This window comes from Salvelinus alpinus, chromosome 12, assembly GCF_045679555.1.
Source record: "Salvelinus alpinus chromosome 12, SLU_Salpinus.1, whole genome shotgun sequence".
NCBI lineage: Eukaryota > Metazoa > Chordata > Actinopteri > Salmoniformes > Salmonidae > Salvelinus > Salvelinus alpinus.
In genome coordinates this window covers 55527425-55540501 of record NC_092097.1, presented here as the reverse complement: position 1 = coordinate 55540501, position 13077 = coordinate 55527425, and the positions used below count along the sequence as shown (strand labels likewise).

At 42.5% G+C, this 13077-nt stretch overlaps 1 protein-coding gene across 3 annotated transcripts in view; it reads left to right on the top strand.

The window, feature by feature from the left end:
* Positions 1-13077, top strand: part of grm7 (glutamate metabotropic receptor 7) — a 402008-nt gene that overhangs the window by 376834 nt on the left and 12097 nt on the right. For 2 of the 3 annotated variants that reach the window (XM_071336892.1, XM_071336890.1), the window contains one exon: positions 6351-6597. In XM_071336892.1, the coding sequence (XP_071192993.1) occupies positions 6351-6597 (247 nt within the window). Of the gene's footprint in view, positions 1-6350; positions 6598-9705; positions 9730-13077 lie in introns of all 3 variants that reach the window. The other variant, XM_071336891.1, reaches the window with a different exon arrangement.

Below are 13077 nucleotides of genomic sequence, written 5' to 3'. Positions count from 1 at the left end.
TGACAGCGGGATCACTAAGGCTGGGTGACCTGCAGCTGTAGGGGAAGGAGGGGTGGAAAACCCCGGAAGTCCTGGCACAACAAACAGGATTAACATTTCTTAGATTGCTGGAGAGATTCCTGGAGGTGGTCCAGGAGGCACTGTCTGAGCCGGTAAGGAGGGTGTTTGAGTGGCCAAAGGGGAAGGGGCAACCATTATTTCCACCATTGCAGGTGACTGCAGAGACTGGGGACTGGTAAGGGGGTCTGGAGGACTTGTTAGATTTTAACACTCCGAGCCTCTGGGAGTTTGAAGGGGTGGGAGGTAAAGCCCTCTACAACCTCTGCATTAAGGTGAGGAACATTAGGAGCCTAAAAGGAGTAAAGGCACATCAGTGGCAGGGGGTATGTGGGGCGGAGAGAGGGTTTTAGATGGAGGGCGCTCTACAAACCCCCAGTACCAAAGAGGTCAGGGGACCTCTATAGCTTTTTCTAATCCATTCAACTTCTTATGAATTTGGCGTTGTTCTGCGTTTGTGTCAATTTGAACGGTGTTGTAGAGTGTTTTAAAATGGGTTGTCCATATGTCACCATTTTGTATCGCTAATTCCTCTTGTTTAGATTTATTTTGTTTTTTCCAATTTTGCCAGAAGTTGTTTGTGTTTATGGACTCCTCAATTAGTGTCAGCTGCTTGCTGTTGTACTGTGCTTTTTTGGTTCTGAGTGTACGTTTATAGTGTTTTAAAGTCTCACAGTAATGAAGGCGTAATTCACCATTATTTGGGTCTCTGTGCTTTTGGTTGGATAGTGTTCCAAGTGTTTTCCTTATAATTTTACAATCTGCATCTAACCAGTTGTCATCTGTGATCTTTTTTGTTTAGTTTTTTTATCAATTTCAATTGTGCTTCTTTTGCCATTTGCCTGAATATATAGTTGATGTTTTGTACTGCTAGATTGATGCCTTCTTTACTGTGAATGTGAAATCCAAATCAAATCAAATGTATATATATAGCCCTTCTTACATCAGCTGATATCTCAAAGTGCTGTACAGAAACCCAGCCTAAAACCCCAAACAGCAAGCAATGCAGGTGTAGAAGCACGGTGGCTAGGAAAAGCTCCCTAGAAAGGCCAAAACCTAGGAAGAAACCTAGAGAGGAACCAGGCTATGAGTGGTGGCCAGTCCTCTTCTGGCTGTGCCGGGTGGAGATTATAACAGAACATGGCCAAGATGTTCAAATGTTCATAAATGACCAGCATGGTGAAATAATAATAATCAAGTTAAGTTGTTAAGTTGTTGATGGTGCAGCAAGTCAGCACCTCAGGAGTAAACGTCAGTTGGCTTTTCATAGCTGATCATTGAGAGTATCTCTACCGCTCCTGCTGTCTCTAGAGAGTTGAAAACAGCAGGTCTGGGACAGGTAGCACGTCCGGTGAACAGGTCAGGGTTCCATAGCCGCAGGCAGAACAGTTGAAACTGGAGCAGCAGCACGGCCAGGTGGACTGGTGACAGCAAGGAGTCATCAGGCCAGGTAGTCCTGAGGCATGGTCCTAGGGCTCCGAGAGAAAGAGAGAATTAGAGCGAGCATACTTAAAATCACACAGGACACCGGATAAGACAGGAGAAGTACTCCAGATATAACAGACTGACCCTAGCTACCCGACACATAAGCTACTGCAACATTAATACTGGAGGCTGAGACAGGAGGGGTCAGGAGACAATGTGGCCCCATCCGATGATACCCCCAGACAGGGTCAAACAGGCAGGATATAACCACACCCACTTTGCCAAAGCACAGCCCCCATCACTAGAGGGATATCTTCAACCCCCAACTTACCATCCTGAGACAAGTCTGAGTATAGCCCACAAAGATCTCCGCCACGGCACAACCCAAGGGGTGGCGCCAACCCAGACAGGAAGATCACGTCAGTGACTCAACCCACTCAAGTGACGCACCCCGCCTAGGGGCGGCATGGAAGAGCACCAGTAAGCCAGTGACTCAGCCCCTGTAATAGGGTTAGAGGCAGAGAATCCCAGTGGAGAGAGGGGAACCGGCCAGGCAGAGACAGCAAGGGCGGTTCGTTGCTCCAGAGCCTTTCCGTTCACCTTCACACTCCTGGGCCAGACTACACTCAATCATTTGACCTACTGAAGAGATGAGTCTTCAGTAAAGACTTAAAGGTTGAGACCGAGTCTGTGTCTCTCACATGGGTAGGCAGACCATTCCATAAAAATGGAGCTCTATAGGAGAAAGCCCTGCCTCCAGCTGTTTGCTTATAAATTCTAGGGACAACAAGGAGGCCTGCGTCTTGTGACCGTAGCGTACGTGTAGGTATGTACGGCAGGACCAAATCGGAAAGATAGGTAGGAGCAAGCCCATGTAATGCTTTGTAGATTAGCAGTAAAACCTTGAAATCAGCCCTTGCCTTAACAGGAAGCCAGTGTAGAGAGGCTAGCACTGGAGTACTATGATCAACTGTTTTGGTTCTAGTCAGGATTCTAGCAGCCGTGTTTAGCACTAACTGAAGTTTATTTAGTGCTTTATCCGGGTAGCCAGAAAGTAGAGCATTGCTGTAGTCTAACCTAGAAGTAACAAAGCATGGATACATTTTTCTGCATCATTTTTGGACAGAAATGTTCAGATTTTTCCAATGTTACATAGATGGAAAAAAGCTGTCCTTGAAACAGTCTTGAGATGTTCGTCAAAAGAGAGATCAGGGTCCAGAGTAACGCCGAGGTCCTTCACAGTTTTATTTGAGACGACTGTAGAACCATCAAGATTAATTGTCAGATTCAACAGAAGATCTCTTTGTTTCTTGGGACCTAGAACAAGCATCTCTGTTTTGTCCGAGTTTAAAAGTAGAAAGTTTGCAGCCGTCCACTTCCTTATGTCTGAAACACAGGCTTCTAGCGAGGGCAATTTTGGGGCTTCACCATGTTTCATTGAAATGTACAGCTGTGTGTCATCCGCATAGCAGTGAAAGTTAACGTTATGTTTTTGAATGACATCCCCAAGAGGTAAAATATATAGTGAAAACAATAGTGGTCCTAAAACGTAACCTTGAGGAACACCGAAATTTACAGTTGATTTGTCAGAAGACGAACCATTCACAGAGACAAACTGATATCTTTCCGACAGATAAGATCTAAACCAGGCCAGAACTTGTCCGTGTAGACCAATTTGGGTTTCCAATCTCTCCAATAGAATGTGGTGATTGATGGTATCAAAAGCAGCACTAAGGTCTAGGAGCGCGAGGACAGATGCAGAGCCTCGGTCTGACGCCATTAAAAGGTAATTTACCACCTTCACAAGTGCAGTCTCAGTGCTATGATGGGGTCTAAAACCAGACTGAAGCATTTCGTATACATTGTTTGTCTTCAGGAAGGCAGTGAGTTGCTGCGCAACAGCTTTTTCTACATTTTTTGTAGAGGAATGGAAGATTCGATATAGGCCGATAGTTTTTTATATTTTCTGGGTCACGGTTTGGCTTTTTCAAGAGGCTTTATTACTGCCACTTTTAGTGAGTTTGGTACACATCCGGTCGATAGAGAGCCGTTTATTATGTTCAACATAGGAGGGCCAAGCACAGGAAGCAGCACTTTCAGTAGTTTAGTTGGAATAGGGTCCAGTATGCAGCTTGAAGGTTTAGAGGCCATGATTATTTTCATCATTGTGTCAAGAGATATAGTACTAAAACACTTGAGTGTCTCTCTTGGTCCTAGCAGAGTTGTGCAGACTCAGGACAACTGAGCTTTGGAGGAATACGCAGATTTAAAGAGGAGTGCGCAATTTGCTTTCTAATGATCATGATCTTTTCCTCCAAGAAGTTCATGAATGTATTACTGCTGAAGTGAAAGCTATCCTCTCTTGGGGAATGCTGCTTTTTAGTTAGCTTTGCGACAGTATCAAAAATAAATTTTGCATTGTTCTTATTTTCCTCAATTAAGTTGGAAAAATAGGATGATCGAGCAGCAGTGAGGGCTCTACGATACTGCACGGTACTGCACGGTCTTTCCAAGCTAGTCGGAAGACTTCCAGTTTGGTGTGGCGCCATTTCCGTTCCAATTTTCTGGAAGCTTGCTTCAGAGCTCAGTTATTTCCTGTATACCAGGGAGCTAGTTTCTTATGACAAATGTTTTTAGTTTTTAGGGGTGTAACTGCATCTAGGGTATTGCGCAAGGTTAAATTGAGTTAGGTGGTTAACTGATTTTTGTCCTCTGATGTCCTTGGGTAGGCAGAGGAGGTCTGGAAGGGCATCAAGGAATCTTTGGGTTTTCTGAGAATTTATTGCACGACTTTTGATGATCCTTGGTTGGGGTCTGAGCAGATGATTTGTTGTGATTGCAAACGTAATACAATGGTGGTCCGATAGTCCAGGATTAGGAGGAAAAACATTAAGATCCACAACATTTATTCCATGTGACAAAACTAGGTCCAGAGTATGACTGTGACAGTGAGTAGGTCCAGAGACATGATGGACAAAACCCACTGAGTCGATGATGGCTCCGAAAGCCTTTTGGAGTGGGTCTGTGGACTTTTCCATGTGAATATTAAAATCACCAAAAATTTGAATATTATCTGCTATGACTACAAGGTCCGATAGGAATTCAGGGAACTCAGTGAGGAACGCTGTATATGGCCCAGGAGGCCTGTAAATAGTAGCTATAAAAAGTGATTGAGTAGGCTGCATAGATTTCATGACTAGAAGCTCAAAAGACGAAAACGTCGGGGGGGGTTTGTAAATAAAAATTTGCTATCGTAAATGTTAGCAACACCTCCGCCTTTGCGGGATGCACGGGGGATATGGTCACTAGTGTAACCAGGAGGTGAGGCCTCATTTAACACGTTTCAGTCAGGCCAATCACATCAAGATTATGATCAGTGATTAGTTAATTGACTATAACTGCCTTTGAAGTGAGGGATCTAACATTAAGTAGCCCTATTTTGGGATGTAAGTTATCACAATCTCTTTCAGTAATGGCAGGAATGGGGAAGGTCTTTATTCTAGTGAGATTGCTAAGGCGAACACCGCCATGTTTAGTTTTGCCCAACCTAGATCGAGGCACAGACACGGTCTCAATGGGGATAGCTGAGCTGACTACACTGACTGTGCTAGTGGCAGACTCCACTAAGCTGGCAGGCTGGCTAACAGCCTGCTGCCTGGCCTGCACCCTATTTCATTATGGTGCTAGAGGAGTTAGAGCCCTGTCTATGTTGGTAGATAAGATGAGAGCACCCCTCCAGCTAGGATGGAGTCCGTCACTCCTCAACAGGCCAGGCTTGGTCTTGTTTGTGGGTGAGTCCCAGAACGAGGGCCAATTATCTACAAATTATATATTTTGGGACGGTCAGAAAACTGTTTTCAACCAGCGATTGAGTTGTGAGACTCTGCTGTAGAGCTCATCACTCCCCCTATCTGGGAGGGGCCAGAGACAATTACTCGATCCCGACACATCTTTCTAACTGATTTACACGCTGAAGCTATGTTGCGCTTGGTGACCTCTGACTGTTTCATCCTAACATCGTTGGTGTCGACGTGGATAACAATCCATAAAGTTATCTAAGAGTGTTTGGATATTTTGGTTACTGGTTGCTTTCTGGTATTCTTCTATGCTGATTTGGGCCCAGCTGTATGAATATCTGATGTTGTACAGCTCACTGGGCTGTGAATGTCTGGTTGTTTCCATGTCTGTTCTTTTGAGGAACAACGTAATTTGGCTGAGATCAGACAGAGGTATTAGTGGCTTGACAGTGAATGAGCTGAGAGAGAAAGGGGTCAATGTCTGTAATCATATAGTTTACTGTACTGTGGCCAAGAGGTAAGCAGTAGGTGAATCTCCCCAAAGAGTCCCCCCGTACCCTACCATTGACAAAGTACAGACCCAGGCTTCTACAGAGCTGCAAAATATCCGTTCCGTTGTTGTTGACGGTGCTGTCACTGTTGTTTCTATGGGGGAGATTAAGACAGTTAGAAACAGTATGGCCTGTAATAAAGCTGTCCCCTCGTGTGCTCGTTATATCAGGTAGTGTTCCTGTGCGCGCATTTGTGTCCCCACAGAAGAGCACATTTCCCTGGGCCTGGAAATGGCACGTCTCTTCCTCAAGGGTGGGGAAGATCTCCTCTGAGTAATATGGGGATTCTCTCTCTCTGTTTCTCTCTCTCTCTATCTTTCTCTCTCTCTCTCTCTCGCTCTCTCTCTCTCTCTCCCTCTCTCCCTCTCTCTTTCTCTCATTCTCCAGCTGTACATCCAGACCACTACCCTCTGTATCTCTATGAATCTCAGTGCCTTTGGTAACACAACTGTCTCTCTCTCTCTCTTTCTCTCTCTCTCTCACTCTCTCTCTCTCTTTCTCTGTTTCTCTCGTTCTCCAGCTGTACATCCAGACCACCACCCTCTGTATCTCTATGAATCTCAGTGCCTCGGTGGCCTTAGGGATGCTCTACATTCCTAAAGTCTATGTCATCATCTTCCACCCGGAGCTTAATGTCCAGAAGAGGAAGAGGAGCTTCAAGGCGGTGGTGACAGCTGCGTCCCTGACCACACGCCTCTCACACAAGACCAGTGACAGGCCCAATGGAGAGGCTAAGACGGAACTTTGTGAAAACGTCGATCCAAACAGTAAGTTTCACCACATCAGGGCCTATGTTCACAAACCGTCTTGGAATTATAGTACAGGGCTGGTATTAAAAAACTGTCTATGAGTTGGAGTTGTAATCTAGGATCAGTTTTACCTTTTTTAGATCATAACGAATTCAATTCAATCAATCAAATTGATTTATAAAGCCCTTTTTACATCAGAAGATGTCACAAAAGTGATTTCATCAGGATCCCAATTAGCTGTTGCTTATGCAGCAGCTACTCTTCCTCATAATAAGATTATATGAACACAAGGGCCCTGATCCTAGATCAGCACCCTTACTATGAGACGCTTTGTGAATAATGTCCCAGAATGTAGTTTTTAGTTCAACCGTTGCTATCTGAATGAATATACTCCGTTGTTGCTGCTGAGAGAGTTTAGACTGGATGACCCTTATCTGCTCTTGGAGAATCTGCAGTCGACCATCTTTGCTTCACGAGTTCAACAGAGAAAGCAAGTATGAGGAGGTACAAATGAACTCCTCACAAGTGCTACTTGTAGTATTGTTCACTGGGACTCCTCGAACAGATCGGGTGGTCTCTGTCACAAATGGCACACTATTCCATACATAGTGTTCTACATTTGACTGGGATCCCGGTGAAAAGTAGTGCACTAACTAGGGAATAGGGTGCCATTTGAGGGTCACTGTTTGTCATGTTGTTTGTATGCTTATCTATATTTCGAAGCGCATTTTTCTCATTCAAATGGAACACAGGGTGCAGGGTGACACTTATAAACACACTGTTCGTTTATTTATGTTATCTCCATCTGTTAATTTTACATTTTTAAATTTTTTATGGATTTCACAGTGTTACGATCACTCTCCAGTTATCACTAACAAGCATTATATATGTATTACGTTTCATAAGTAATATAAAAAAAACTGATGATGTATAGGATAGTTGGATATCAATTACACGGATGTGTTTCCTTGTATTCGTGTTAGTATCTAGGGAAATGATGGAAATTGATTTTCCAGTTTGGTGGAAGTAGGATTACACCCACAGGTAGAATGTATTATTGTGTTGTGTTTGTCAAAAAAACATGAAGACACGTAGTTGGTATCAAGCACTCACATGTTTTCCTTTTCTTCAAGGATTCATCCAAAGGTTCACTCAATTGAATCACTCAAAATAATGTTAGACTTTTCCACCCTGCAGCATAGGGGACATACAGTATACACACAATGGTTGAATGTCACTATTTTGACATCATTCGAATGAGACCATGTTGTAAAAGAGGCATGTGAAGGAAGACCTTGGAGTGGTCACGTACGACACCCACAAGGAATGCTGCTGGTCATACAGAACGTGTATGAGTTCGTCCTAACTGGCACCCTATTCCAAATGTAGTGCACTACTTTAAACTAGAGTCCTGGTCAAAAGTAGTGCACTACAGTATTATAGGGAATAGGATGCTATGCATTTGAGACACGTCCTATATGAATGGATGTGTTCTCCCACAAGCTTGACTCTGTTTTTCAAATGCTATCTGTCTTACCACTGCAAATGCTATCTCTTTTAACACTGCAAATGCTATCTCTTTTAACACTGCAAATGCTATCTGTCTTAACACTGCACATGCTAAATGTCTTAACACTGCACATGCTATCTCTTTTAACACTGCAAATGCTATCTGTCTTACCACTGCAAATGCTATCTGTCTTACCACTGCACATGCTATCTGTCTTAACACTGCACATGCTATCTGTCTTACCACTGCAAATGCTATCTGTCTTACCACTGCAAATGCTATCTCTTTTAACACTGCACATGCTATCTGTCTTAACACTGCACATGCTATCTGTCTTAACACTGCAAATGCTATCTGTCTTACCACTGCAAATGCTATCTCTTTTAACACTGCACATGCTATCTGTCTTACCACTGCAAATGCTATCTGTCTTACCACTGCAAATGGTATCTGTCTTACCACTGCAAATGCTATCTGTCTTAACACTGCAAATGATGGCTGTCTTACCACTGCAAATGGTATCTGTCTTACCACTGTGCATGGCTACTAGCAAGACAATCTCTGGAAAAACATCCAACTCAACAATCTAATGAAAAGTCTTGATTATCAAGAGTATTGATTATCTACAGTATGGATTATCTAGAGTATTGATTATCTACCGTATGGATTATCTAGAGTATTGATTATCTACCGTATGGATTATCTAGAGTATTGATTATCTACAGTATGGATTATCTAGAGTATTGATTATCTACCGTATGGATTATCTAGAGTATTGATTATCTACAGTATGAATTATCTAGAGTATTGATTATCTACAGTTTTGAATATCAACAGTATTTTTTATCAAAGCCTCTACAGTAGTCTTATTTCAGCACAACACATGTAGAGGAATGACTGGGAAGAATAACCCACATGTTCAATTATAACTTGGAAAACCTCAGGCTGTTTCAATGTGTTCTGAGTAATGTTGTGATGTTGTAAACACACGCGCGCGCACGCGCGCACGCACGCGCACGCACGCGCACACACACACACACACACACACACACACACACACACACACACACACACACACACACACACACACACACACACACACACACACACACACACACACACACACACACACACACACACCAGAGCTGAGCTATGTTCTTGTCATTGATTTCCACTCTTACTGTTGCCTTGGTCTTGTGATCCTTGTTTCAGCGTGAATATCATAACACTGGTAATATGAGAATGCAGTCACCTACTGGGATCGCACAATCACGACGACATTATGGGCTGTATCTTAGTACCATTACAGGAAAACATCAACGTTTTGTTTTAGAAGATACAACCCATTGTTTACCCTTCGTACATTTTGGAGTAACAAGGAAGCACTAGGAATTGCAGTATTCTTCAGGCTAACATTGGAATGCCACCGGCCACATATTAACTGTGCTTTTCTTAATCAGAAAAGGTCTCCGTGCAAAAATAATTCCTCCAGAAATGAATGTGTAAATTCTAATTTCATGGGGAATATGTGGTCTAATTACAAGGCTCTATACCTCAACCCCTTTGAGGTACACTGGGACAGACATACTCACCAAATAATGTTCTCTCTCCAACAGGCTAAGTCTCATAATTTATCAGAGGTAAGACCAAATTAATCTTCTACTACTTTTTGCTATGACCTTGTTCCCATTTCTTGAAGGCTGGAGGAGAAGAGAAACAAGGAAAAACAGGAGAGGAGAGGAGAGGAGAGGAGAGGAGAGGAGAGGAGAGGAGAGGAGAGGAGAGGAGAGGAGAGGAGAGGAGAAACAAGGAAAAACAGGAGAGGAGAGGAGAGGAGAGGAGAGGAGAGGAGAGGAGAGGAGAGGAGAGGAGAGGAGAGGGGAGGGGAGGGGAGGGGAGGGAGGAGAACAGATAGATGACAGAGGAGAGGAGAGGAGAGGAGAGGAGAGGAGAGGAGAGGAGAGGAGAGGAGAGGAGAGGAGAGGAGAGGAGAGGAGAGGAGAGATAGATGAGAGAGGAGAGGCGAAGAGAGGGGAGGGAGGGGAGAACAGATAGATGAGAGAGGAGAGGAGAGGCGAAGAGAGGGGAGGAGGATGTGAGGGAAAAGCTGATGAGATTCTTCCAGCTAGATATTTATCAGAACTTTTAGAAATTCACTCCCAACTTTCACATGGGAGAGACAAGGGGAGCAGAATATGACAGTGTAATTGAGTGGCAGGAATATAGTCTCTTTGAGGTGACTCCTGAACCTGCATTACTATGGATCAGGGTCAAGAGATCAATTTAAATTGAAGGCAGTCAATTTGGGAACTATACTGAAACAATAATAATTGAAAATAATTGCATTTATTTTCAATGACTTCTCAATAAACGGAAATGAAGAAGCAATTGTTTAATTCACATCACTTCCTGAATTGACTGAGATAATTGATTGGCCAACCCTGCTATGGCGCATGCTTCCTGATCACCCTACCCATTGTATTTGGAACGTGCTAGCAAGAGATATGTGTACCTTTTAAAATGGACCTCACAGTGTACACATCAAATACGTCTAGAATGTGTCACGTTTAACTTGTAAAAGGTTTCTTATGTGTAATATGTGGTGTGATTACACATTACACAGGCTCAGTGATTAGAGTCTTGATGACAACGACAGAGAAGGTAATGTGTGGTTATACCTGTAGAGAGAGTGTAAGGTAATATATGCATCCAAGCATATTAGACACGTAGCTTTAGGGCCTAATCCAACACCCTGGCAACCATGTTTTCGGGGGTTGTTTAAGACAATACCTCTCTTGTGCTCTGAGAAGGCATCTTTTCAATCAATATGCTGATTTTATTCCTTTTTATTTTACACAGTAAACATTGCTTTTGAAAAAGCATATATAATATGCAAAGTGTAAAGTTTTTCTGGTCGGTACACTCTTAGAAAATAAGTGTTTCCGAAAGTGTTCTTCACTGTCCCCATAGGAGAAGCCTTTTTGGTTCCAGGCAAGACCTTGCCTCTTCCAAAAATGGAAGGGGAAGAAGGTAAGGAATTTGTCTGCCGGCGCTGCATTAAAGATCAAAATTGGTTAAAGAAAATTGTGATAAATAAAAAAGTATACCAGTTTAATTTAAAGACCAAAAAAAATGGACAGACTGCAAAATAAATTCTATGCCACATGGTTTATGAACTCATACACAAAATGACACCGGATTCAAAACTTCAAGTTTTCAATTGAAATGATCATACAAGTTCTTGCAACCAATAGAATGTTATAAATATATGGGTGATACAACCTTCCCAACTCTGCAGATTTTGCTGCGAAGAGACAGAATCATTAGATCACATGTTTTGGTATTGCCCATATGTAGATTGTTTTTGGTCGCAGTTTCAGGAATGTCTGAATGATAGCAAAATGTACTTGGAGCTAACTCTGTAAATAGCATTGCTGGGTGACTTGAAAGGTCATAGTCAATCGATCAATCATGTACTACAACTTTTAGTGAAAATATTCATCTTTAATTTACAATCTGTAGAAACTATGAGAATATAAAGATTCAGAACTTTTGTGAAACATCACAGCACTGTTGAAAAATATATGGCAAATATGAATAAAAACTTGATGGGCTTCAGAGATTGATGGGAGGGGTTGAGGGGAGCTGAAGGAGCTGAACTAATGTAAAATATACTGTGTCCCTAAAATGTATATGGGAACAAATATATACATATAAATACAACAATTGCAATGATTTTACTCACTTACAGTTGATTTAAGGAAATTATTCATTTGAAATATATTCATTAGGCCCTAATAGTTGGATTTCACCTGACTGGGCAGGGGTGCAGCCATGGGTGGGACTGTGAGGGCATACGCCCACCCACTGGGGAGCCAGGTCCAGGTGGCTGGTCACATACGATCCCGTAGGTGAAGAAGCCGGATGTGGAGGTCCTGGGCTGGCGTGGTTACATGTCGTCTGCGAAATTAATATTCAATTCCCTGACAATTCTAGTGGACATTCCTGCGGTCAGCATGCCAATTGTGAGCTCCTTCAAACCTTGAGACATCTGTGGCATTGTGTTATTTGACAAAACAGCACATTTTAGAGTGGCCTTTTATTGTCCCCAGCACAAGGTGCATCTGTATAATGATCATGCTGTTTAATCAGCTTCTTGATATGCCACACTTGTCAAGTGGATGGATTATCTTGGCAAAGGAGAAATGCTCACTATCAGGGATGTACACAAATTACTAAACATTAGAACATTAGAAACAAATAAGCTTTTTGTACGTGTGGAATATTGCTGGGATCTTTTATTTCAGCTCATGAAACATGGGCCCAGCACTTTGTGTATTGCATTTATATCTATTTTTTTCAGTATATACAGTACCAGTCAAAAGTTTGGACACACCTACTCATTCAAGGGTTTTACATTATTTTTACTATTTTCTACATTGTTGTCACGCCCTGACCTTAGAGAGCTTTTTATGTCTCTATTTTGGTTTGGTCAGGGTGTGATTTGGGTGGGCATTCTATGTTCCTTTTTCTATGTTTTGTATTTCTTTGTTTTGACCGGGTATGGTTCTCAATCAGGGACAGCTGTCTATCGTTGTCTCTGATTGAGAACCATAATTAGGTAGCTTTTTCCCACCTATGCTTTGTGGGTAGTAGTTATTTTCTGTTTTGTGTTTCTCCACCTGACAGAACTGTTCCTTGTCGTTTTGCTCTTTGTTATTTTGTTCAAGTGTTTTTTGAGAATAAATCATGAACACTTACCACGCTGCGCTTTGGTCCACTCCTTCTTCATGCAACGATGACCGTTACAATTGTAGAAAAACGATGAAATAACACTTGGAATCATGTAGTATATTTGAGATTCTTCAAAGTAGCCACCCTTTGCCTTGATGACAGCTTTGCACACTCTTGGCATTCTCTCAACCAGCTTCACCTGGAATGCTTTTCCAACAGTCTTGAAGGAGTTCCCACATATGCTGAGCACTTGT